The sequence below is a fragment of the Ochlerotatus camptorhynchus genome, unplaced genomic scaffold (assembly GCF_037179485.1).
Source record: "Ochlerotatus camptorhynchus isolate MF236.1 unplaced genomic scaffold, CSIRO-AGI_Acam_v1.1 ptg000062l, whole genome shotgun sequence".
Taxonomy (NCBI): Eukaryota; Metazoa; Arthropoda; class Insecta; order Diptera; family Culicidae; genus Ochlerotatus; species Ochlerotatus camptorhynchus.
Window position 1 is genome coordinate 3,110,557 of NW_027040552.1, and position 27,633 is coordinate 3,138,189.

Consider the following 27,633-nt stretch of genomic DNA (forward strand, 5'->3'; position numbering starts at 1 on the left):
ACCACATTATTCTAATTGATTTCTTCGCCAGTTAGTCGTCTATCACTTCGTTTGTAGTTTATGGTATAACAAAGAATATGCGTATTTTATTGGTTTATTAGTTTTCAAAAAGAACTGGAGCAAGGTTTTTTTTGCCGTCTTCGTTCTGCAAACGAAACCTGCAAATTCATAAAGTTTTTACTAATAAAACAGCCTGCTATCCGCCGAGAATTTATGGACGACAATTAATATTTCCAGTTCAATTTTTACACGAAACGTCGTAACTTTATATAATTATAAAAAATACACATCGTGTCTGGAATCGCGGGAACGATTTTTTTTTCGAAAACAAAGTTGAAGTGTGTTGTCAGACAGCGTAGACAGGTTTTGTGTGATCTGTCATTTAAGTGCTCGGCTAACTGATCATCAGCGAATAATCTGACATTCGCCTGTTTTACTGGATTTCGGTAATGCTAAAAATACTAAAACTGAATTCCAGCAACAAGTTATTTTACTGAACCCATTACAGCATTTTTTTTTGCTGGAACTCAAAATCGAAATTTGGTGTGTAGGCTTTGTTTTGTAGTCTTTTGAACGATAGTAGTGAAACAAACGTAAGGTAGAACAGAGAAAAATGCACCCCGGGTAAAACGCTCGATGTAGCTTTGTAACCAGTTGGTTACAATCCGTGGATTTTCGTTGGTATGAGTTGTTGTTGTTTGGAAAATTCACGTATTTTAATTTAAAAGACAGAAGGCAACACACAGCAGCGAGAGGGTTAGTACCGCTGCAAAAACACTCGAACGATACTAAAGGGAGGACAATCGTAGTCTTAAGCTAAAAATGGAGAATGATCGGCAAAAGGCATGCGAGTGGCCATATTGTAAAAGAAAAAACCTTCTAATTGGCAGAAGTAATCAGGCGTCCGTGTAGACCGGTATCGTGAAGTGTAGTGCATATACAATAAACCCCCCCCCCCCCTTGTGGGGGTTTGGGCTGGAAAGCCTACCTCCGTTCAGGTAATTGATTTTTATTATCCTGACGGAAATTTCCCTGACTGAATTTGATAATTCTCAGGACCTCTAGTGCTTTTGTACAACATGTACACCTCGTACCGTAAACAAAACGGTTTTACACGGCTCGGCTCGGAAGTCAAGATGGCTTCCGAGCCTAATAGTAAATGATCCTCGATCGTCCGTCAGGGACGATTCCCTCAGGCCGGTGACCTTAATTGCCAAGGAGGGTCCCGTCTCGGCTCGACCAAGGTGGCCATGCCACTGTCAGCCGATTTTGTCAACGACGGAAGACGCCTGCCAGCCAAACGAGCCAGCAACGCCTGCTGAGCCGTATGTGGCTGATGAACGCCACCAGATCCGCCATTCTCCCAAAGCGGCAACTACACTGTCTGCAGCCCGCGCCGCAAGTTTCCGGCCACACGGTAGTGCAGGAGCAGCCGTGTGGGCCAACGCCAGCGTCGCGACGCCGAAGGAGGTTCTGCTGCAACAGTGAGTGCCGTACCGTTTATAAACTTTCGCATACACGCCACATATATGTGAAAAGCCACACCCACACGCCACAGAAAAGGGCAAATAAATGTTTTAAAAAATGTGAATATTCCTGTGTTTCATACTTTGTCCGCGTAGCCCCTCCGAATACCCAGTAACATGCCGGCCCTGCGACACAGTGCAGGGGTCTCATGCTACTGAGCTAGTTACCCGGGAGTGTCTGGTCATACCATAGTCACAGCTTTCTCACTCTTAATTCTGTTTAAGTACTAAACTAGCATTCAGACTTGTCAAATTTATGAATTAAAACAGGAATGCTATGAAAAATTGCATCGAGCGTTTTGTCCCGTGTGTATTTTGGGCTGTTTTCCCCTATTATTTATTTATGCACGTTGAAATCATAGAGTTCTCTACCATCGTTAGTATTAGCATAGAGGTAACTCGGTATTAGCATAGAGGTAACTTTAAGACCACTGGGTCCCGAAGAAAATCATTATTATTTTTGGCTCACTCAGTACCAGAACAACGGTCCCAAGCAGTCCCAAGCTATTTCACTCACCCCTGCATGTTCTGCATGAATCCACACACCCCTGATGTTATCTGTCAAACTTTCATAGCGAATCATAACAAACATAGTGTAGTAATAGAATTTCAACTAGAATAGGGTACGTTAATCGTTTGCTTGGGACCAATAGGCTACTAAAGTGGTGAGCCAATTTAAAATCGTTAGTTTCGTATTGATTGTTGGTATTAGCACAAACGAAGTGACAGACGGAGCGGCTCGAAATTTGATTTGACGCACTTACATTTGAAATTTTTGAGTGTACTTCATGGCAACACTATCTACTCAAATGTACTAGCTTAAAGTAGTTGATGCTATTGGGGTACCGCTTGCTATCTCTTTTTCTCTAACGAATATCGAAAGGGAGAGCCTGTTGTAAACAGCATGTCATTATGTCGTTTTCGTTGTTATCTGCACTTCTTTTGTATTATGAAAGACCATAGGCCAAAAGGATTAGGGGTGAACACATCGGGTTAACATTTGCTTACAAGTAAACTATGTTGAGCTGTCAATGACTCGCGCTTGTTGGCGGCAATTGTTGCTGCAGATTTCATCAGTCCGTGCTTCTAACCAAAGCCACAGTCATCCGCGACCGAGAAGACATCGTTGTTGGACGCCAAACAGGACCCGGCCATACTCGGTATGCATTTCCCAAGTAACCAAAAGTTCCGCATTCAACACTTCCAAGTTCCATAAAGTTCACATAAAGTTCCGACAGAACTTTCAAGTTCCATAAAGTTCAAATAAAGTTCCGACAGAACTTTCAAGTTCCATAAAGTTCAAATAAAGATCTGACAGAACATTCAAGTTCCATAAAGTTCAAATAAATTTCCGACAGAACTTTCAAGTTCCATAAAGTTCAAATAAAGTTCCGATAGAACTTTCAAGCCACATGAAGCAATCCGCACAAATCTTTTTTGTAACAAAATTTAATGTACGTAAATATGAAATAATCATTTCTTATATTTATGCAACATTCTATCCAAAAATAAAAAATAAATTAAAAAGTAATTTCCTGGATTCGAACCCGTGTATTCGGCATGTGATCTACGATTGCTAACCACTGCGCCACAAGTGTGATGGAATACCATGCGGGCAAACACCAATTTAAATTCATCAAGGTGTTGTGTTTCGTATTCAAGTCAGTCAGCTGGCTCAGAAAACTCCAACAATAGGCGGGACAACAGCTCACTTTAATACATTTCAGATGACATAGTGGTTCGTGCTGAGACTCTCACGCAGAAGGACTGGGTTTAATTCTTCCGACAGCTTCATTACTACTACTGATGAATCAATACACATTAATACCTGCTGTTGAGACGCCGCTTGGACACCCCTAGTTAACGAGCATAGCTGCAGCATGACAGCTCGCGCGCTGGAGTGGTAGTAGTAGAAAGTACAAAACAATACAGATGATAGTGGAGATAGTACATAAGGAAAACAAAACAAAACAGATAGAAAAGGATAAGTTCGCCATTGCAACAAAAGTCGGTTGTTTACGGTGCAATTTGTAGCAATTAAATTCAACAGTAAAAGTGTACAGTATTGAGTTCAATTTCGCAATTAGCTAACAGGTAGTGCAACAAGAATCAGTCGGTTCAAATCGTGGTTCAAAGCTTAAAACCCACCAAACAGATTACGGTGAGTGTAGCAGCAGTACTCAAGTTCGCCAAATTGAGGGAAATTAGAAAACGGAGTCTAGTGGTAAAGGAAAACACTTTGTTTTTAAAAATTTGGTTTCCCTTCGGGAACACCTGTCTGTAGGAATAACTTTCATAAAAGTGCGAACTAAATATAGAATTGGTGTAGAGGACAAAAACCTTTTTTAATTTATTTTCTAAAAGTTCCGTTCAAGTTCCGCCAGAGGCTGCTTAGAATGCTCTTCAATTATGGTACCGGAACTTTCAAGTTCTTATAACGACTTAAAAATGAGGCTGCTTAGAATTCTATAGACCACCTTCAACCAAGGTGCTTAAGCCATAAACAGCCTTTTATCAGAACTTTTGGTTACTTGGGTTGCTTCTCCGTAGCGGAACCGGACATGATGAATTTAGTCACTAAAGTCACTTTTTTACGACCTATGTTAAGAATAAAGAGTATGACTTAACAATCTCATCCAAGCACTTGAATAGCTAACGAATTGGTGTTGGAAAGAATTATTTAAAATCAGAGTGTAAAGGGGACTCATAGCCTAGTCAGTAAAGGCACGGTATTACCAAAGAGGTACATTTTATCTGTCAAACTTTCATAGCGAATCTAAACAAACATTGCGTAGTACTAAAATTTCGACTAGAATGGGGTACGTTAATCGATTTGCTTGGGACCAATAGGCTAGTCTAGTAGTGAGCCAATTTAAAATCGTTAGTTTCGTATTGATTGTTGGTATTACCAAGCCGGAGGCGGCGGGTTCGATTCCCGGTCCGGTCGAGGAAATCTCTCGGGTTGAAAATTTTCTCGATTTCCCTTAGAGTATCATTGTGCTTGCCACACAATATACGAATTCATGCATTGGTATTGGCATCGAAAGCTCTCAATAAATAACTGTAGAAGTGCATTTAGAACACAAAGTTGAGAGCTCGGTTGAGAGCACGCAATAAGCTAATATGCACTAAGCAATAAGCTTGAAATGCAAATAAGAAGAAAGAAGAAGAAGAAATGTAAAGTCTAACGGGAAGAGTTGGAAACAGGCGGAAACGTCGAGTACCCAATTGGTGTTAACAGAATCTTAGAATCTCTTCGTACTCCAATGGTAGATTCCCATTTACGTATGTTAGACAAAAATTATAAGGTCTTTTATCCTTTGCATTCTTCCATAAAACCTCGTACTAGTTTCGTAAGCTAGAGCAATAGGCTAGAACAAACTTTACATGCTGAGGACGGCAAATTCTGCATCCATCGTACCTTTTCAGTCCCATTTTTTCGTTTCGGTTTATTGCAGGAACTTTTCCAATTGTTGTTACAATTTGGCTATGAAACTACAAAAATATAATATTCCATGAGAATTAATTATGATGTTCTAGAATGTTCAAATGACTTTGGAGTCCTGATCCTTGCATTTGTTGACTCAACATGAGTTAATTGAAGCATTAGTATCAAATAATGATTGACAAGCTTAGTTGTATCCTATTAACATAAAGAAGCAAGTTCTCCAAATTTTCTGTAAGATTGATTATGAGGTTACTAATGCTTAACGAATTTTTTCACGGTGTCTCCAATGGATGCCCGAATATTTAAGGCTTCGTGGGACCTCGCCATATTATGTTGGATAGGTGGTTGTGTTAACGGTAGATTTACCTAAAGTAAGGGTTGATAAAACATATTTTTAATTTATCGACTAAGAGAATCTGTCAATGTTACTTAGCTTGAATTGTGATTTTGATATTATATGGAGATAAGTATCCCAAGAAACAAAATTGGTTTTATGTTATTTATGTAATTTCGACAGTGAGCATGCATAAGGGCGTATACGCGATGATCGATTATCTTCATCGATTTTCTCTCTGCATTGCATTGCCAAACAATTTTCTAGAATTTGTTCAATGCAAAGTTGTAACAGGTTGGAATGTCTATCAAAAGCAACAGAAAACGCACCGAGAAACGTTAAATCTACCGAGTTTTTAACAAAAGAGAAAATCGACGAAGAGAATTCATCATCGCGTTTACGCCCTTACGGCTCATTGTTGATTTTATTGAACGCGGAAAACACGCGCGCAGCGAGACGAACCGACGAAGAATCGCAAGTGCTGTGATCAATGTGATTGGTGAGGCAGAAAGAAACAAGTCAGCTCTTTCATTGTCACGACGTTCTTATGCATAATCTAGTGTGACGTAACGTTGGATCATGCGTAAGAACACTGTGAGAACGAAAGAGTCGACTGCATTCCTTTTGCCGCACCTATAGAATGTAAATACTCAAATTCTTGGCTTACCAATTTACAGAGATACCAAATATGAATATGCCAAACGAGACATTCTTTAGGATAATTGACGCACCCTCAAAATATCATTGAGGCTCATGGAACCTTCTATGACTAAAGAATGCTTTTGTTGTGTAAAAGGTCACAGTGTTTGATGGAATTTAAAAAATTTCAGAACATTTCTAAAATTTCCAGAGCAACATTCAATTTCAGTTTTACGTGAATTTTTATCGCCACTATTTTTGATCGTGTGATCTCAAACTTCAACCAAATTCAATGACACTTCTTTCAAAAAATCCTAAGTAAATCTATATAGGGGAAATGGATGTAATGTCGGCCTAAATGCCCCTAATTTGGGCCCATACATAAATTCAGCAATCGACTAAATTTTCAATAGCGACCAAAATATCCATTAAGACCGTCTCACTGACGCGTTCATCTAGATAAACGCTAGCCATTTCCCCTATATTAAAATGAATTTCTGTCTATCTGTCTGACCCTTATAGACTCGGAAACTACTGAACTGATCACAATCGCGCGTAACAAGTATTCACAATCGATAAAGAAAACTCGTTGTGAATATGTTCAAAGGAAGATTGATCAGCATCAAAACAACAGCAAAGAGTGATGGAACATTTTGAAATCTTTATTAAAGCATAGTAATTGCAAACCGCGGTCCATAACTTTTAATGGCACATTAAAACAGTCAGAACAAGTAATTGCAGCTAAGTTTAATGATTATTTTGTAGACAGTGTTTCATTGATTAAATAAAACAGCCAGTTAATAGTAGTTGTAGATTTGAAATTTTTGACCCAATTACATTAGATGAACTTAGAGTTATTTGTTTTTCATTAGGAAAATCGGCTGGAGTAGATCATGTTAATGCTAGAGTTATTCAAGATTGCTTTCATGTCATTGGCCACATCTTGCTGGACCTTATTAATGAATCATTACAAACTGGACATGTGCCACAAATTTGGAAGGAATCCTTAGTGGTCTCTATTCAAAAAGTTGCTGGAACGATTAAAGCCGAAGAGTTTCGTCCCATCAACATGTTGCACACATTAAAGAAAATTTTAGAACTTGTTGTTAAAGGCCAGCTGTTGGAGTATTTAAATAGTAATAGTTTGTTTATACCAGAACAATCGGGATATCGGGAAGGTCATTCTTGTGAAACCGCGTTGAATTTGGTATTAGCGAAGTGGAACCTATTGTTGCTGTTTTTTTGGATCTTAAACGCGCTTTTGAAACAATTTCTTGGCCCTTATTGTTAAGATCAATCAAGCGCTTTGGAATTACGAGTACTGCATATAAATGGTTTGAAAGCTATTTGTCTGACAGAACTCAACGGACTGTTTTTAATGATTATGTTTCCAGTCCCGTAGGGAATAACCTTGGAGTGCCCCAGGGAAGTGTATTAGGACCCCTGTTATTCACATTCATGTGTTATTCATTGCAGCTAAGGATTTAGATGATGCCGTTTTACACTTGAATGAAGATTTGCGTTCTCTAAGTAGATGGTTGAAGTATAAGCAGTTAAAATTGAATACAAGTAAAACTAAATGTATGGTAATTTCGCGGAATCGAGTAAATGAGAACGTCTCTGTTGTAATTGATGATGAGACTATTGATCGCGTTCAAGAGATTAAATATCTTGGCGTGATTATTGATGACACACTTAAGTTCAACTCTCACATTGACAATGTCATCAAGAAAATTGCCAAGAAGTATGGAATTGTATGTCGACTGAAAAACGATTTAACTATTGCCAGTAAAATACAGCTATACAAATCAATCATCTCTCCTCATCTTGACTTTTGCCCTTCCAATTTTATTTCTGGCCAATGCAACACAAATATCGAGATAACAGCGCTTGCAGAATAAAATAATGCGTTTGATTTTGAGATGTAATAGATTCACTTCCTCAACTTTGATGTTAGACGCCTTACAATGGTTGTCGGTGAAGCAAAGAATTGTATATTTGACTATGGTGTTCATTTTTAAAGTAGTTAACGGTTTGCTGCCTCGATATTTGTGTGATCGAATTGAAAAAGGAAGTGACTTTCATAGATATAATACTAGAAACGCGGTTGGAATAAGAACACCACATTTCTTGCCTTGTGCTTCACAAAATTCATTGTATTATAAAGGAATAAATGTTTTCAATTCGATGCCTAGACATATCAAACGCTCAGCAACACTTACAGAATTTAAAAGACACTGCATTTCACACGTTAAAACTGTCTTTTGAACAGTTATCCAGTGATTTTTTTTTTTATGAATTGACAAATTATGTATCTTGACGAAGTTATCTCTAACGGATTATTTAGAGGATTACTTGGGTTAGTAGTAAGTTTTCTGGCAAATGTTAGGGGTTCGTGAGCATTCCTGACATTGCTGAAAATTATTATAGCATCAGATTGCGGGGTTACTAGTGTAATAGGATGCTTTGTTGATTGTTCATTAACTCTTCATTGCTTGTAATACTTATGAATATTTTAGGTGGACAAAAAGGTGAACTAAGAGGTGGACGCCTGAGCTTTTCCACATTTATATCGCTGTGAAGCAACTGTAAACTCTAGAGGGAATTTATATCTGTAACTGAAACCAGTTCGATTTTGTTTGCCAACCTGGTTAAAATGTCATATTTAATTATCTTAAAGATAAATCGTCCAGCTCAAACCTTTGTAAGAGGTGGGACCATCATCATCATCATCATCAGCGTGAACATTTGTATGCAGGGGTTTTTGGGGCCGAGAAAGGTTCTAATGCTGGTTCGAGACCTCTCCCCCCTCTGTAAAGGTGGGCTCCCATACAAATGAAACAGAAATTTCTGCATAACTCGAGAACTAATCAAGCAAATGGAAGTCAAATTTGACATGTGGAAGTCATAGAAGGGTAGCCCTTAGATAACAGGGGGGATGGCTACGTACAATATAATATGCTTTTTTTTTAATTGGCGCATCAACTCAAGCTAATATTGAATCCCGAGCAAGGCCGGGCACACTCAGCTATTAAAATATAAAATTCAAATTCCAAGAGACATCAAACTAAATATGTCTCTACGTCCTTAGCGCTGAACTGCATTTACGACATACTGTCAATAACGCCAAAACTCTGCACTGCTAAGGGTGTAAGATCAAACCTATAAAGACTCCTAGCGAAATGTTCAATCTACGACAAATCATTCACAAGACGCGACGCGAGACCAGACACAACACTTATCGTTCTTACAACTTTAAAATAAATTAAAATTTACCTTACTGTCGACCGGTTTCGGGCGTGATGCTGCCCATCTACGGGACAATGTCCGACTGATTACTTGGTTGAAAAGGCAGGATATAATGGGGGGTTCATCTTCATTCATTAATGGTTCAGCAGCATTGATGATAAATGATGATTCCCAGGCGTTTAGATGTGTAGTTTTTCTGACGGATTTAATGAGTTTTGCACCTTTCCAGTCAATGTTATGGTTTAAGCTAATTGTGTGTACTGCCACAGCTGATTCATTTGACTTTCTGTTGTCTACAGCATGTTTATGTTCCTTTAGGCGGACCTTTACTTTGCGGCGCGTTTGTCCAATATAGACTGAAGGACAATCCTTGCATGGAATTTGATAAATTCCAGACTGTTCATCCGGCGGAACTTTATCTTTCAAATTACACAACAGGTCACGCAAAGTTTTGTCGCTCTTGTGTACTACCTGCAGTCCTTGTCGCTTGAGTGTGGATTTGATTGGATTCGTAATTTTGGGATAGAACGGCAGACTGATTCTTTTTACTTCTTCTCCCATTGGTTCTAGTGTGGTTATATTTTGTCGGTGCTTCTTTCGTTTGTGTTTTCGGAGAATTTTGTCCACGAACTCCTTTTCGTACCCATTCACTTCAGCCGCTTTGTAGATACGAATTCTTTCCTCTGCAAACTCGTCATGCTCCATGGGTACATTGTAAACACGGTGTGCCATGGAGTGAAAAGCGGCTTGCTTTTGAGCTCCAAAGTGGTTGGAATCGGAAGTAATGTAGCGATCGGTGGACGTCGGTTTGCGATAAATACCAAATTTCAGGGTGTCGTTCTCCTTTCTGGTTATCATTAGATCCAGAAAAGGCAATTTCCCATCCACCTCTTTTTCTACCGTGAATTTTATTGAACTGTGCCGGGAGTTAAGTAGACTTACAGTTTGTTCTAAGTAGCGTTCTTTCACTGGTACAAAAACATCATCTACATAGCGCCTCCAAACACTGGGAAACTCATGAAGATGTTCGCCAGGAGAGGCGAAAGTTTGCTGCCCATGCTTAGACCAAACGTTTGTTTGTAAAATTTCCCTCTAAAAGTGAAAAAATTCTGGTTCATGCATACCTCAGCCACAAGCAGATAAGCCTGGATGTGATTGTGTGGCGCTCGACTGCGTTCTAGATGTTGACGCAGGCTTCTTAAAGCGTCGGCGATTGGTACGCTAGGGAATAGTGCTGCAACATCAAACGATACCAAAATCTCACCTCGTCTCAACTTGAACCCTTCTAGCTGCTCAACCAAATCTACCGAATTTTTAACACTTTTTCCATGCGTTACGGGGTAGTTCTTCATTTCATCTACTAGCCACGCTGCCATTTTCTCGGTGGGTGTGCGGATATTTGACGAAATGGGTCTCATTCCAACCGGATTTTTGTGGATCTTCGGTAGACAATATAGCGATGCCACCATCGGATTGGGGACGTTGAACTTTCTTACAAACTTATCTTCTCCCATCAGACGCGCTACATTGTGCCGTGCAAAATTTGATTCCTCGATCATTGCATTGAGAGGATCTTTAGACTTGCCATTCTTAAATTTGCATTCTTCGTACGGACCGGAGCTAATCATATCATGGACGCGTGAGTCATAATCCTCCCTGTCCATGATCACCACTACGACAAATATTTAAAGCTATGACGTGACATACATCGCTTGAATTCTGTTAAAATGTATGCTCACTGTATATGCCTCGAAATCAAATTGTAAACGCCTATGACTCACCTCATTGTAAAGACCGATGTGATGTGTAAACCCTCCTCTATGCATTGTTTGACCCACTTGAATATCGTCAAGCATGTTCTGACAGTTTTCGGAACCACTCCGAAGTGAACTCAAGTTCAATGTTTTGCCCTCCCATTCCCAGTGAGCCAGCAGTCGAAAGCAGTCCTTCGCCGAATTGACTAAGCCTAACACCAATCCCATATGCAGTAAAGACAACATAGCGCAATTAAAATACTTCCACTCTAATCCGATTAGGAAACTGCCCCCCGCCGACCACTGCTGGTGTGTCAATTAGAAACCTCGAAAAAACGGATCGATCTCGTTTCCCGTGCACGACTCGTGCAAGTCATAAATCACCTCCATGATGACGATGATGATGCAAAAAGCCGACGTTAGTGCAACCGCCAACGACGACCGCCAACTAAATTGTACGTTATAATGGACACTGGCTGACTGACTAACCGGCTGATGAAATTCCTCCGCGTCTCAAGTACGTCCACAAAGTTTCAATTTTCGGTCGACACTTGCCGAAAAATTCCAACCTTAAATCGAGCAGAACGATCCCCTTTCCGCGCACCATTGGCGATCGAAGCCATTTTTCCCCTTCACTTCACCAGAACAGAATTAAACAAAAAACAAAAAACTTGCTGGTAAACATCAAACCATATCCGCCTTTGGTTCGTGACAAACATTTAAGCCTGCTGGCTAGTTTGTTCAACTTTCAAAGAACCTTATGAACTGGAAACAGCAGCCAGCAGTAGCGACTAATAAGAAAGCATAAGTGTCTCGCCAAATCCGGCTATTCCGTGGCCTCGGTAAGGCTGCTAATCCAATTTAGACGTAGTTTGTGGTCTGTGGTGGTGGTGCGATGGCGGAGGTAGTCAGCAATATCCAATTAAGCACCTCTCAAGCCACAGCACCTTGTCGCCGTTCAAGGTCACTCAGCTTTAACTCCTGCCAGCCCAATTTGAAGCAAATGGGATATTTTGCATACAAGTTCTAAGGGAATCAATTTGCATCACACGGATTTGAGCTGAGCTGGAATTACTGAACGAAGAACAGGGAAGGGAGTTCGTCGCTTCTCTCGCATGGAGTGGTTGAAGTCATGGCACTGCGCTGCCGAAACCCACGCCATCATGGTGGAAAATAACATACGGCAGAGCACTCGGCAAAGCACAGCTCTTGAAGTGCTTGTGTTTATTATTAGTTTTGCCACTGGCTAATTTGGTGGATTTCATTGAATTGAAAAATAAAGGGTGAAGGAAAAAAAATGATAGGCTGTCTGTTACAGTTCGATTTGGACGTAAAGAGCCAACGGGGTTCGTCTTGAGCGGGATTATCCAATGGTTTTTCAGTTGGATAACTGCTCGTAATTTATGTTTTTGCAGACACCGCCACCACTGACTTGGCAGGTAGTGCAATTTTTGGCATAGCATTGCTTTCGATGAGCTATTCGAGTGGAATGGGAGCTAGGTATCGTCTCGAGGCATTAACCATCGGTGAATCGATGAATGGTAAAAGAAGCAACATACAAAGAGCAAGCCATCTGGTGCGTGAGCCTGTCTTAATGCGAGGAGATGGATCAGCTGAGATAATCAACTGGGGTTAATCGAGCCTTCGACTAATTGAGCGGATTGATATCGAAGTTATATACTGCGTTCATCGATGATCGGTGGGTTCGGTTTTTGTTTAGAGTATAACTATTACACGTTAGCTAAACGCGAAATACATCAAATGTAAGAATCCCACTTTCATCGTCTGTATATATATATTTTTTTTCAGAGGAATCTACAACCGACTGTAGTGAACACGCAACCTTTCCGTAATAATCATGGGAGTTACCTTCTTTGATCTCAAAAAAGCCATCGATCACCAAGTCTTACTGCGAAAGCGATAACATTATGAGATAAGAAGCGTTGCCAATCAATTCATGGAAGCTCTCTCTCTCTCTTTCACTCTCTCTCTCTGACTGAACACAATACGTTGGATCAATGCAACAATGAATATTCCGTGAAATTTGGCAGTTGGTGTTCCACAGGGAAGCAATTTAGTTCCGTTGCTATACATCAAAAAAAGTGTTCTGAAATTTTGACTTTATCATGGTCAGTTTTTACATTGTATTGTATTCAAGGGGTTAGTCACTCTACACAGTGTGCCAAAATCAAACTTGGACACACCCGGGCGAAATCATTGGTGCTGTCTGGCACCCATGGTTACAATTTTTATGATCTTTAAAGTTACTGGCAACCCTGAACTTTTTCTGCGCTTGCAGTGTGCATGTGTCAAAATTGGTTATTGATGTTGCCACAATATAATAAAATTATTTTCAAAACAACCGTGAATCTCCACCAAGTCTCGCCATGGATTCTCAAAATCGTTACACCCGTGACGACAGTCGCATCCACATTTCCTCCCAGACGAAGAACAGCTGACATCGGTATCTTGACCTGAACAAGGTTTCCGGTCATGGCTGCACGAACTAGCGATGCAGCTCCCACGGCTGCGGCTGCTTCCAATGCTGCTGCTGGTCCGTCTTTTTTGGCGAATTTTACAGGAGACGGACCAGCAGAAGGATCAGCAGCAGCAGCATTGGAAGCAGCCGCGGGAGTTGCATCGCTAATTCGTATAGCCGAGGTCGACGCTGGAAATCTCGGTCCGGTCTCGACAAGCGGTGTTTGAGATTTAATCGGAAAGTAAACAACCAAACAAAAACTATACCATCCGACCATTCAAGCTGCTCGAATGGCGGTGGCTGCTACACCAACAATTCCATCATTCAACGTATAATGTTGGAGGACCGTCTTGTCGAATTGTCTGGCAGGGTGTACGGGTTGGTGGACTCTGACAAGTAGTTCTGCTTGGAAAATGCAATTTGAATATTGCTACCATCATTTCCATTAATTCGATGTTGTTCAAGTGATGGATGCTGCGTTCGACTGGTTCAACAACGATGGCGTCTCCCATCTGGACCATGGCGGTACCTTCGTTGGTCTTCAGGAACTTTATCCTGACCGAGATCCTGACAACATTTCCATACAGGCAGAACAGATTGAACAGCTTATCGGTGTTGGCTGTGTTGTTATCGAGTCCGTAGACCATCATCACTGCGCGCCCTGTTGCTGTGCCGGTTGAATGAAGTTGACTGGTCCGTTTCGGGTCAGCGGTGCGTCCTTCATCAGTCCGACGTGTGTTCTGGCCGGTGTTGGTTTCCAGTTTTCCCACGGATGATACTCGAGTGGTGCAAATCCGTTTCCTTCGCCGGCTCCCAGAAGGGCTGGTTGACTAATGATTGACGTTCGTTGTGCGGGGTCGGCCTTCCGCCGAAGATGGAAGGATCGTGTAGCAACGGAGCTCGTCCGTTGCAGGCATCCTTGGAGACGGATGCATCCAGTGTATAGTCCCAACGGGAGTCCGTGTCGTTTTTGAAAACATTATAAAACAAAACAAAAACAAGAGCTGTTAAAATACCGGGTTGCCAAGCAAGGCATTATTCACAAGCAAATAAAAGTCAGTTCAATGACTTCTTGGCACTGCCCGTACAGCTGTGGCACACTGAGATACACTGAGAAAAATGTTGGCGCATAATAAGTTGACAATAAATTATATTTTATCAAAATTTTAAACAGCGGCGCCAGTGGTGTACTCACTAGAGAAGATTGGAGCTTTGTAAAAGCGTTTCAAACCAGTTTTTGACAATTCTTTCGACTGAAATTGTTAGAGCAGCTGGCAGCAAAAGATTTTAAACAAACCAATACTGCATATGTGTGCGTTCCATAGAGAAAAAGGCTATAGAAAGAAGGTCGCTGCTTAGGTTGCCGAGAATACGTAAATTCCCCTACATGAATTTGATTTCAATAGCATTATTATCGATACAGTTGAAAACCACTAGTGAAAATCAATTTTACTATCTCTCTAAACGTTACACATAGCGTCGAAAGAATTGCGCTTGAATCGCACAATGATACGCTATAATGCGCACCACTTCCGATACTATCTATAACGGATAGATCAAGAGTAAAATCGATTTTTGCTAGTGGGTTATGCCAGTTTTCATCTGTAGCAACAATATTTTAAAATAGGATTTTTACGTATTTGGCTGTTTCTGAGCATTCCAGATTTTTCCAGATTTTATATTCTAACTGGACAGATTTTCTTGGAAATGAACTGGCAACGCTGGTCGTGAGTGCGTACAGAACCATCTCATCGAAAGCAGTATGCCCTATCGCCGGAATGATCCCTATCGGCATCACCCGGTGGAGGACAGCGAGTGCTACAGTCTGAGAGAAGCCGGTTGAGTACGGAAAGTGGTAAAAGCGGAGTCTTTGACAAAGTGGCAATAGGAGTGGAACAAGGTGGATGGACGCATCGGTTATTACCGATTCTTTCGACCTATGTGAACAGAAAACACGGAGAAATCAACCACAACTGAACGCAGTTCCTGTCTGGTGACGGTTGACTGTCAAAGGTGCGAGACAGTGCGAAGGGAGATGCCTGTCCTTGGCTTGGAGAATCTCGTCGATGAAATGTGTCCAGAGGAAGGCACTTGGAATGGAGAGAAGAGCAGCGATCTAGCAACGCCAGCTAGCACTGAGAGTATGAGAAGTGCCGCCCCCTCGAAGTAGTTGCTTCAGGCTCAGTAAGGAATGGGCTTTAGTCGAGCTACACTAGGCAACTAGTGGATACCACCCTATGCCAACTTCAATACAGGTCTGGCTGTTTGACCCCCCCTCATTTTCTCTGCTTTGAAAGTTGATAAAGTTGATAAAGTTGATAAAGTTGATAAAGTTGATAAAGTTGATACCCACCGCCCCCCCCCCCCCATTTTCTCTGCTTTGAAAGTTGATACATATTTCACTATCGTCAAAGGAAAATTATTTCAATAATTCTAATTATTTGATGGTTTAGAAGAGTTTTTACAAATAATACGACAAGGTGGGCTAAAACGTACCCTGGCGTTATATGACCAACAGCGTTTTTTCTCGTACTATTAAAAGACTACTTGATGTAAACAATTTCCCAGATGACTGTTCTGCAGCTCTTCTAGTGATTATGGGTGAAACTCCATTAAATTTGGTTTTCAAAACACGTAAATAAGCGCTGATGGCCATATTATCCCATAGCACCCCGTACCCTATAAGGATTTCATTATTCTGTAATAGTTTTGATTAAAAAATTAATGGGATTTTTTTGCTGATTTTGTCAGTTTCCCGTTTTTGTCAGCCTAAAATTTGAGTAGGGGCTGACATAATCGGGAATGCACTGTATTTTGAATAAAATAAAGTCAATTGAACATTCCAACGGAAAACGCTAGAACGTTATTCCTCATTCTTGGAGTTGCATTCTTCTTCAAAACATGAGTAGACAGTTGGTCGTCTGAACTGTGTTCCTTTAAATTTCATTCAACGTTTTTTCCAAGCGACCTTTTGTCCAATTCGACGTTTTTCCCTTTCAAATTTTAGTTGACCTTTAGTTCCGTAGACACAGTTTGATGTAGGTACTTACTCCTTAAAAGCGCGTCGTCATCAGTAAGAGCTTTAGACGGAGTTGAAACTGAACTAAAAAACGGAGAAATTTCACACACTGCATGTTAACAGGCTTGGTACCAATCCATAAGTAATTTAGTTGAATAATATAGGCACCGTCAAGTGTAAAATTCTCAGCCACCACATTGTTGTGCGAATCTACGTAGAACAAACCCACGAAGTCATTTTTGACTGCGCAGTTGAATTCGATTCCAATCGTTTATACGTTTCCTTGAAATAAAGAACATTCATTGATCAGTAATGCCACACAATTATAGATCACTTATTTAACACAGGGAAACCGAACGATTCCATTATGCTGCTTAGACGAAAATGCATCATCATGCTTTGCATGCTCGACATATTTTACTCGCTGCACGGTTTGACCCATTATTTTCCTCAACATACCTCAGCACTGTGGAATGTCCCTACAGCAATCAGGCAGCAGCTTCCGAACCATTAAATCATTTGCATCAATTATATCAATCATCAGTTTTTAAAAGGTTCTGTAACTCGAACCCATCCAATTATACTTACAACCAATAATAACACCAAAACCCTCATCTTCATTGGACTTTATTCTCGACACCAGCCAGCAGCACTCATATGGTGCGTGCATACATGGGTTGTATATTCTAATTAGGTGAGTTGGATCGCCACGCACAGACACAGACACACACACGCACGCACACACAGCGATCGAATAACTAGGAAATTTGAACGACCTTGCAATTTATTTTTTCCTTCACTTTTCTTCCTCTCCTTTTGCTTCTGCTTCGGCTTCTGCTGCAACTCCGTCGTCTATCGATGCTGATTGGATCCGTTTTCTCTTGACCAATTACGTTCCGGAACAAGAAACGATTCTTGAAATCACCCGAAAAAAAAAGATCAATCACTTTCGGCAAAATTTGAAGAATTTTTTTTCACTTGCCGATATTTTTCGCGTTTTCCTTGTTTACACACTCACTTCTTCTGCAAACGGTATGCAAAAATAAAAATTGGCAATCACTTGCAATTTTGTTTCGTTCCGTTGTTTGATTTTTTTTTTCTTATTCAACTCGCTTCCTATTTACACTTGCTCGCGAAAACTCGTACGCGCCCCTTGACCAAAACCCCCAAGGCAGAGAGTAGTAGCAGGCTCTTCGTTTCGACGGACGGGTGGAAGGATAGGATAGTTCGTTCCGAATAAAATGTCTGTTACAATGGCAACATGTGCGCGCGCGTACACGAAACAGGCTACTGCGATCGGAGCCGCAGCGTGGTGTGTTCAAACGATCGTTACAGACTGAAGCCGTCTGCGGTGTCGGATCGCTACGAAAGCTTCAGTCTCGCGGATCGGCCGGCACGTCGCGACGGTGGCTACTAGCTCGGATCCGGTCGGGATCCTCGAGAGGTTTACGCTTGAGACTGAGGGGTGTCTTTCTCTTTTTTGGGGAATTTTAATGGTTTTACATGCATCAGTTCAATTGCTGATAGCCTAAAATTGATTGCTGTTGAGGCGGGGTAGTTGGACTTGGAGGCACGGGAGTGAAACACGGTGATCATGAGCCAAAAACCATTGCAAAGTAATGTAGATTACCTTCACCATGGCGTACTTGAAATTGTACTGTGCCATGTGGGACTTTTAGCAAGTTGATTAATGTGGATTAGGTGGGTAAATTGGATCAAAGTGTTGCTGCTGTTTGTTGTTGCAATCAACAGCAATGAGTCGTAAATTGTTTCAAATGTGCGTGCTTGTGAAGTTAATTTATGAGGACTGCACTTTCTGTAGGTTGTGATTTAAGGCTAGCTTGTACCGGATGAAACTTCATTATATGATCTCAAACACATTATCATACAGGAATCCTTGGAAAACCTACTGGGAACAAGGGGTAGGTCATTTCACATACCAATCTTGGGTCATATTTGTTGACAGTGTGCCGCAGGTGTGCCAATTGTGCCGGTCATAGAGCAAGCTGCGATTGTTTGTAAAATATCCATCCTGGCAACCCGTTGTTTTGGGGTGTGTTTTGGTGTTTTATAATGCCCTCAAAGGCTGACCAAAAACCTAGCCTTTCGTGATGTGAAAAGCAACGGTCTATCAGCGGCGGGAAAGAGTTGGAACCAGTAGGGAACATCCCAACAAACTATTCAAAGTCACAAATAACGCACAAAGTCACATATTACGCTTTAATTCGACTGTTTTGATAAAATGCTTTATTAGGCGTCTTATAAATGTTTTCTAGCTCCATTATTAGATTTCATTGCATTGCTTTACAATATTGCTGTATAAAGGTGAATACAGTCAGCAAAATAGCTCTTATACCGCTATGCGTATAAACGATGTATTAGATTCATTATTCCACAACACTGGTTTTGTTTAACAACAAGACGAAATCAGTAGAGTATTGGTTACCGTTTCCGCTTTTCAAGTAGAAGGTGGCGAGTTCAATCTCAAGCGCAATCCTTTTTTTTTTATTTGTGTTCTAAATCGTAATCATCGATCACATCACTCACGACAGCAAATTAATTGATTTAGTTTAATAAATAACCCAGCATTCTTAACATGGAAATTGAATAGTTGAAGTGGTAGAATTGATAGCTCAGATGGCAACGCAAGCGGTAGGTGATCGAAAGGTACATGGTATGAAACCCATGCAAACGGACATGTATATGTATGTAATAAATTTTCTAGTATCTGTGTGGTGCGTGTTTTGTCAGAAATAATGAAAACAATCTGTTCAGAGATGGAATTCTTCTTGGTGAACTCACACAACGCTGAAGTTTGCGACCGATGAGACTCAAAGCGGACACCTTCGCGGCTACTTCTTTCGACCGATAATTACAACTCGAGGTACTTTCGGATTACGCGGAATTCGTATGCCTTAGGTGAACAAGCGATATCGTCTGCTTCATACAAGTGCTATATTTCAACTAACTCTGGAAAATACAATTCGGTTCGTGGGTTCGGTTATATCTTTCATTGTAGTAGTATGTGAGAAAAGGTTTCTATGGATCAAAGAACGCAAAAGATCGACTTCCTATTATAGGGTTCAATAATAAATTCGCCTACTCACAATTATTAGGTGTTATCGGGAAACTGTTATACATTTTGAATTCTAGTTCAACAAAATTAAGAAAGGTGTATTCATATTGAATAGTAATTAACTCTGCTCCAAACACAATCACTAAAAAAAAGACAACTCTGTCTGTCTCTACCGTTCTTTATTTTTGGGTAAATTTTCCTGCAGTTGAATAATCGTGTCTAATTCAAACGTTAATTCACATGATAATCAACCCAACAAACAATTTGAGCTGCTTAAAGGTTGAATAAGCTATGTTTTAGCTGAAGAAGCAAATTTTTGACTGAACAAGCTCTTGTTCTGCTTCCAATGTTTGTTGGGAAGTGTATACATCATCTCTGTTTAAGGAACAAAGACGTCCAATAAACGCTGAATAATAAAACATTAATGCCTCTTTCTCTTGAGCACACTCTAGAACCTACATTTCGTAGTTAGATCTATAAGTGAACTGCTGGTCTGAGTTCCTCTGGTATATTCAATTAGAGGATGTTCCCAAATATACAGTCAAACAGCACGTAATATTGTGAACAACTTCAATGACAGTTATCCAGCAGTGCTCCCATTTTATTTACAACAATCCAATGCCTATGAGATTGTGCCGAAGAAGTGCCGATGGATGTGCCCAAGCTGTGCCAAATCTTATTTCAGAACAATATGCTGAGTGACTTACCCTTTTTTTTTTTTTTCATACAGAGGGGAGTTTGCTCACAGACACCTGAGAAGGAACTCAGGGTGTGGGGATGGGAGAATTTCACTCCCGACCCACTAAACCTTACCCTGTGCGCTTGGCCTTTGACCTCCCCGGAACCACCCGAAGGCATTACTTCGTGGGAGGGGCCGCTGCAGCGCTATGGCGTCTCTCTAGCAATACTCTAACGATCTGGTCGGGCAGTAGGTAACTGCTGTTCGGCTCGCCACTGTCGTTGTAATACCGAAACTATGTGGGTGACCGCAGTCACCACCGCGCTCCAGTTCTCGGTGGTACCACACATCCTATGAACGATGTTGTCCGGACTGGTATCCGCTCCGCATATCGCTAGCATAGCGCTCGATACTGGCTCGAAACGTGGACAGGCAAACACGACGTGTTCGGCGGTCTCCTCGACACCAGCACAAGTGGGGCAGATGGGAGTACTTATTGCATGTCCGAACCTATGCAGGTAGCTCCTAAAGCAGCCATGGCCTGACAGGAACTGTGTCAGGTGGAAGTTTACTTCCCCATGGCGCCTGTTGACCCAGCTTGATACGGAAGGTATCAAGCGGTAAGTCCACCTCCCCTTTGTGGAGTTTTCCCACTCCAATTGCCATCTCGCGGTCGACACAACTCGCGCGTTGTTGCGCACCCCTCGAACGGTCCTCGCGTCATAGCACGCCACATCCTCCTTAATGATAAGGCTGATTGGCATCATCCCTGCTATGACACAGATGGCCTCTCTCGAGATAGTGCGGTATGCACTGGCCACCCTTAAGCACATTAGCCTGTGTGTACTCTCTAATTTCTGCCTGTGGCAGTCAATATCCAGTACCGCAGCCCACGCAGGGCCGCCGTATCTGAGGATAGATACTACGACCCCAGCGAGGAGCCTGCGCTTACTGGCATTCACTGCTGAGCTGTTTTACATCATACGGGATAATGCCCCCACAGCCATAGACGCTCTCTTGCAGGCGTACTCGACGTGGCAGCCGAAGCTGAGCTTATCGTCGAGCATGACCCCCAAGAGTTTTAGAGAGCGCACAGACCTAATTGTGCTTCCGCCGACTGTCAACGTTGCATGCTGTACTGACATGCGATTGTTGACTACGACCACTTCCGTCTTGTGATGGGCGAGCTCCAGTTTCCTGGTTCTCATCCATTCCTCCACAAGCCTGACGCAGTGGGCCGCTATCAGCTCTACCTCCTCGAGGGATTCCCCGCAGACTACCAGCGTGACATCGTCGGCAAAACCTACAATTTTCACGCCTACCGGGAATTTTATCCTCAACAGTCCATCGTACATGACGTTCCATAACACCGGGCCCAGGATGGAGCCTTGTGGCACACCTGCGGTGACTCTAACGCATTTTTCGCCATCTTCTGTGTCGTACGTCAACACACGATTCTGGAAGTAGCTTTCCAGAATCTTATAAAGCCCTCCGGGAATTTGGAGCTGGTGTAGCGAGCGGGCTATCGCCCCCCAGCACGCGCTGTTGAACGCGTTCTTCACGTCTAAGGTTAGCACCGCGCAGTAGCGAATGCCCCTTCGTTTCCGATGGACCACCTCTGCCGTCTGGATGACGTCGCGGATGGCGTCCACCGTGGATCTGCCCTTTCGGAACCCGTACTGGCTGCTTGACAGGCCGTCTACACCTTCGGTGTGGGCCGACAGCCTGTTGAGGATGACCCTCTCAAGCAGTTTCCCAGTGGTGTCCAGCAAACAGATGGGTCTGTATGCTGACGGGTCCCCAGGGGGTTTTCCTGGCTTCGGAAGCAGCACCAACTTCTGCCGCTTCCACGCGTCTGGGAAGACGCCTACGTCCAGACAAGTCTGAAAAACAGAACGGAACATGTCTGGATTTTCCGCAACGGCCGCCCTCAGAGCCACAACCGGGATCCCATCTGGGCCCGGGGCCTTGCCCACCACCATCGACCTGGCAATACCGCCAAGTTCACTGTTCGTCACTCTAGACACTTCTCCCTGATCCGCGCCTGGGATCCGCGGCCAGGAGTCTACGTCCCTACGCGGGAACAGGAACCCAACGATCGGAGCCAGTACCGCTGGTGATCTCTCCGGAGGTGCCGTCACGCCGCGGGTCTTTGCCATGACCACTTTGTAAGCATCCCCCCATGGGTTCGTGTTGGCGCTTTGGCATAGGCTGTCAAAGCACGCGCGCTTGCGTCTGGCGATCTCTTTATTGAGGGCTGCCTTAGCCGCTCGGAGAGCGACGCGGCGTTCCTCCCGAGATTCAGTCGTACGAGCTCGTTGCATTCTCCTTCTCGCCTGGAGGCAAGACGCCCTGAGGATAGCAATCGACTCGCTCCACCAGTACACCGGTCTGTGGCCATGCCTGGGATAGGCTCTCCTAGGCATGGTTGTATCGCACGCCCTTGTCAGTGCTGCTACCAGTTCTTCCCCCGTCAGATCCGGGGTTATTCGCTCCCGCCTCAGTGCTTCGCCGAAGACCTCCTCCTCGAAGAACGACGTCCGCCAGCCTCGAGCGCAGGAAGAATTTCCTCCTGCCACTCGCCTCTCACCTGGCCCCACACTGTACCGAATCGCCTGATGGTCACTATGAGTGTAACCCTCATCGACCCTCCAGTGTAGGTTGCCCTCCAAACTCGGGCTGCAGTATGTCACGTCGATGACGGATTCTGCACCATTCCTTCTGTAGGTACTGACCGAGCCGGTGTTGGATAGTACAACGTCCAGCTTGGCCATTGCCTCCAGTAGGATGCATCCTCTCTGGTTGGTGTGGTGGCTACCCCACTCTACCGCCCATGCGTTAAAGTCGCCCGCAATGACCACCGGTCTTAGGCCGACAAGTACCGCAGTCAGTCTGTCCACCATCTGCGAGAATTGCTCGATAGACCACCTGGGCGGAGCATAGCAGCTACTTAAGTATACTCCGTTAACCCTGGCGATCACGAATCCCTCGCTCGAGTTGGACACGACTACCTCCTGAATGGGGAAGCTCCCCATCGTGCATATCGCCGCCATCCCCGACGCGTCCGTGACCCAATTCCCGTTGCCGGTTGGGACGCGGTACGGGTCAGAGATGATTGCGACGTGACTTACCCCTTGACTGGGAACAATACACACAGAACCTGAATTAAGAATTATCGACAAACTGTAGATCTAATATCAACCGGTGGAAACTAAAGATTTTAAATTGGCTCACTACTTGACTAGCCTATTGGTCCCAAGCAAATCGTTTAACGTACCCCGTGCTAATCAAAATTCTAGTACTACCCTATGTTTGTTTTGAATCGCTATGAAAGTTTGACAGATAAAATGAGGGGTTGGTGGATTTTCCTATGTTTCGAGGGGTGCATCGATTAGCTTGAGACCGAAGATAGTACCAGAGCTGAGCCAAAAAGTTGAGCACGTTTCTTCGGGACCTACTAGTCTTAGAGTTACCTGTATGCTAATACCATGTTCTCATTACGCTCTATATCACCAGCTATATCACGTTCTATATTACTTGATATACCATATAACCGACCTGTCACCCTATATCACGAACAGTGCTTGATATAGCTCATATCATGTTCCGTACTTGATAAAAATCCAGCCCAGTGGCAGGCGCGTAGGCAGCATGTTATACCGTGACAGCGGGCCCAGAACAGCAAAATAAACGATTTGAGCCCAGGACATGCTGCCTACTGTCAAACGCTGCTGATGGTATAGGCCTTGTCACTGGCCTGTAAAAATCTGAAAAGCAATGGCTGGAAAACAGGCCATGATAGAGCTGGTCGGTATTTTTCAGCGTCAAATCTGGATCAACAATAGAGAAGGGCCCATCAGCATTTGTAAACAAACCGTTCCAAAGCCCTTTACTCACAAAGCGAAGGCCACCCACGCAAACCAACAACATCATCGGATAGGGGAAACTTCTACCTACACGATGATGGTGTTGGTTTGTGTGAGCGGCCTTCGATTTGTGAGGAATGGACTTTGGAACGATTTGTTTACAAATGCTGATGGGCCCTTTTCTATTGTTGATCCAGAAATGTCATTTTCAGTCATCCCGTCTAATCGATACACAAAACAAAATACAAGACTTGCAATTCCGGAGAACTTTGAGATTTGGGCGTAATTGCTTTTGTAAACAAACACGTCAATCGCCTATTTATCGCGAATTAAAGAACAATCTCGCAAACATACTATGCCAAATGATAGAGAAACCATTCCTCATCCTGTTTGTGTTGTTAGTTTTTTAGATTGAGCTTTAATTCGCGAGAAATCGGCAAATTACGAGTTTGTTAACAAAAGCAATTACGCCCGAATCTCGAAGTTCTCCGGAAGTGTCCTCCTTTTTCTCGTAGAATAATTAGTGGAAATTTAGGGAACTTGAAGTAGTGAACGATTTATTTGAAAATGAAGTTTGAAAGTTACAGAGAAAACTTATATATTGCTTCGATTCGCGAACACTCCTCAACACTGGACTTCCAATCCGCTCATCACCCGAAGCTTGGCCATACGGATCCTTCCTATCGGTTTCGTCAGCAGATCAACAGTTATTTGCTCGGTTTGGCAATAGACGAACTGGATCTCACCTTTATTTTTTGTCTGTCGCTGAATTTTCCGGATTCCAGCATTTTTAGTGCACTCTGGTTGTCTTCGTAGATAACGGGATTCTCCTGTTCTTCGCCGAGAAGAATATCTCCTGTGTGGCCGCGCATTCTGCCTCTGTGGTGGATAATGACACAGGATTATTTCCTGCACGCCCATTGAATTTAATCAAGAATCCGGTGTTGGACTTTCGAGCTTCTCTGCATTCGGCCCCATCCGCGTCCGAGAAACTGATCAGGCCTTTCTGTTCGTTGTTACTGCTTACTCGTAACCAGTGGTCCCTGGTTCCATTCAGGTAGCAAGCTACCCGCTTGAGCTCGTTCCAGTCGGTTTGTGTAGGACAGCTCGTTTTCCTACTGAGGATAAAACTACAAGGGACAGTCCTATGGGGTTGTACGCAATAGTGACGTAGGACTACGTGGTCTTATATAATAAATCTTATTTGTTAACTGCAGCAGGAGCTTGTGGTTTGTGTAGGAATAGGAATTTGAGCGGGGTTCTCTCTGTGTATATTCTTTAGCGCTTGACATAGATGGCCCACAGCGACTCACAAAGAGCTTCTTCTTCCTCATTCTATGGATGCTCATGTGGGCTGCAGCTCGCTGCTTGCAGGCAGCCTTTCATTGTGTACTGGAGAGAACACCACCACTCACCACGCGGTGATTGAATAAACTCCGTTTGGTGAGACCGGATGGAATTCAACTTTTAAATCTGTGTTAGGGAAATCGCTTTTCGCAGGCAATCGGTGATAATTTTAATTATCATAGCAACAGTTGCACATTCGTGCAGTTTTCAATAGTGACATTTTGAAAAATGACAAAGCCTTGAATTTAACAGATGCGTAGAAATATTTCTGATCGATTGGTGCTAAAATTTTTGAAATTGGTTCAGGGAAAGCTGGGTTATTAACGTTCAAAATCTTTCATAATTTTGTCACATGTTCCATTTTCGGTTTTCACAAAATGTACCCCCATGTAAAAAACACAGACGTAGTCCTACGTCAAAAACCGCTGCCGATATGTCCAGTCTTGTATTGACCGACACAAATAGCAACTGAACAACTAGCTTTTTTTTTTAACTTTATTATAGAGTTTTTTTTAGCCGTTCATCTCTTAGAGCAACTAGCTTCTGGTAGCTATTTTTGTCCGGAAGCAGCTTCCCATCTTCTTGCTTGAAGTATCCCTGTTCCAAAGGGATTTTCTTCATCTTAGCATCTCCCGTCTGATTTAACGATTTCATCAATGTTCCACAGCTGATGCAATAAGAAATCACCCTTGTTGTCACGTTGCACCACGATTCCAGTGATACTAGTGTATGTCGCCCATTGTTGAAAAGTTGTCTCTTTTAGCAAAAATTTACAGTATCTTATGGGAATTTTTGGTGAGGTGAACAGATAGCACAAAGGCCGCCATATTTCACACACAGTCTGACGTATGCGTAGACTTTACGTAGGAGTAAAGAGCTACAGATTCGTCGTCAACGCCAATCGAAGACATGTTGAAGTTTGTCTGTAGTCCTTCGGTCGTTCGCTCAATGATACGCTCGTTCCTGCTGGCGATGATGAGGTCGTCGTATACCAAAATGAAGCACCATAGGCTATCTTCTTTCTTCCGATACAGACATGGATCGGAATCGCACCACTTGAAGCCTAGCCGTAGTAGCTCCGGATGCAGTTTATGGTTCCAAGACCTCGCAGCCTGCTTCAGACCGTATAAACTTTTCTTGAGACGTAACACCTTGTCCATGAACACTGAACCCAGGAGGCGAAATTGAGGTAATTCTACTCCTCAAGAGTGCCGTACTGGAAGGCAGTCTTGTTGTTATATTGTCGCACCATCATACCTTGCTTCGCTGCAACCACCAAAAAAGTTCGGAATGTTGTCTGTCGCACCACAGGAGCAAACATTTGGTCATAAACAGTGCTGTACTGCTGGCTGAATCCCTGGGCAACTAGCCTAGCCTTGAATCGTGTGATATCACCTTGAGCGCCACGCTTGATTTTGTACACTCATTTTGATCCAACACATTTCCGTCCAGCCGGCAGGTCTACCAGCTCCCACGTGTAGTTTGCTACGATGGATTGCAACTCCTCCTTCATGGCCGAATTCCATTTGTTTCTCGCCGAGCATTCTTCTTCGAGTTTGGGTCGCGGTTAGTATGGAAGCATGAGTTTCATGTGTGAGACCATAGTAAAATGTGTGTAAACAACAAGTCACCGGTATTTTTTCGGGCGAAATGCTATAACTCAGTTATTACTACTTCTATCTTTACAACCTTTTCACCAAACGATGCAAGAGTATTTTTTGTGATTTTTCACCAGGTTCATGTAATATAAAAGGTCAAAATTCTCATTGTCGAGTACTCTGAAAATATTATCTTAGAGCCAATAAATAGCGAGCTAAAACTCTGGCTGTGGGCGTACAAATTATCTAGAAACAAAACCCTATCATTAGATCAAAAGGTAGAAAATTTTATATTTTTGAGTGAGGTCCGGTCGATACCAGGGCTGGTTGGAAATAAAGGTCTTAAGTGGCGCTCCATAACTCCAGCCATCTTTAACTGATGTTTTATCCAAATACACTTTGCGAAGAGCTTTTTGAGTGTGTTGATTTATTGCCTTTAAATTCCGTTATAATTGCTTATCTTTTGACAGATACACATATTTCGTCTACTACTTGCAGACTTCATTAGTGCCAAGTACTCAACATCAGGCATGGAAAATCATTTGCATTCATTTTGTGAATTCATTTACATTCATTTGCCTCTAACTTTTTTCTTCAACAGCATTCCGCAAAATGATGT

General features: G+C 42.7%; 2 protein-coding genes across 9 annotated transcripts in view; one reads left to right on the forward strand and one right to left on the reverse strand.

Moving 5' to 3' along the window:
• LOC135696842 (uncharacterized) overlaps positions 1–17,641 on the reverse strand; it is a 103,911-nt gene extending 86,270 nt beyond the window's left edge. Inside the window, exon 1 of the mRNA XM_065216372.1 lies at positions 17,037–17,641. Within this exon, the coding sequence (XP_065072444.1) occupies positions 17,037–17,069 (33 nt within the window). The 5' untranslated portion in view covers positions 17,070–17,641. The remainder of the gene's footprint in view (positions 1–17,036) is intronic.
• The window catches only part of LOC135717661 (solute carrier family 35 member F3), a 272,141-nt gene that overhangs the window by 122,636 nt on the left and 121,872 nt on the right, over positions 1–27,633 (forward strand). The gene's annotated exons all lie outside the window — the stretch shown is intronic.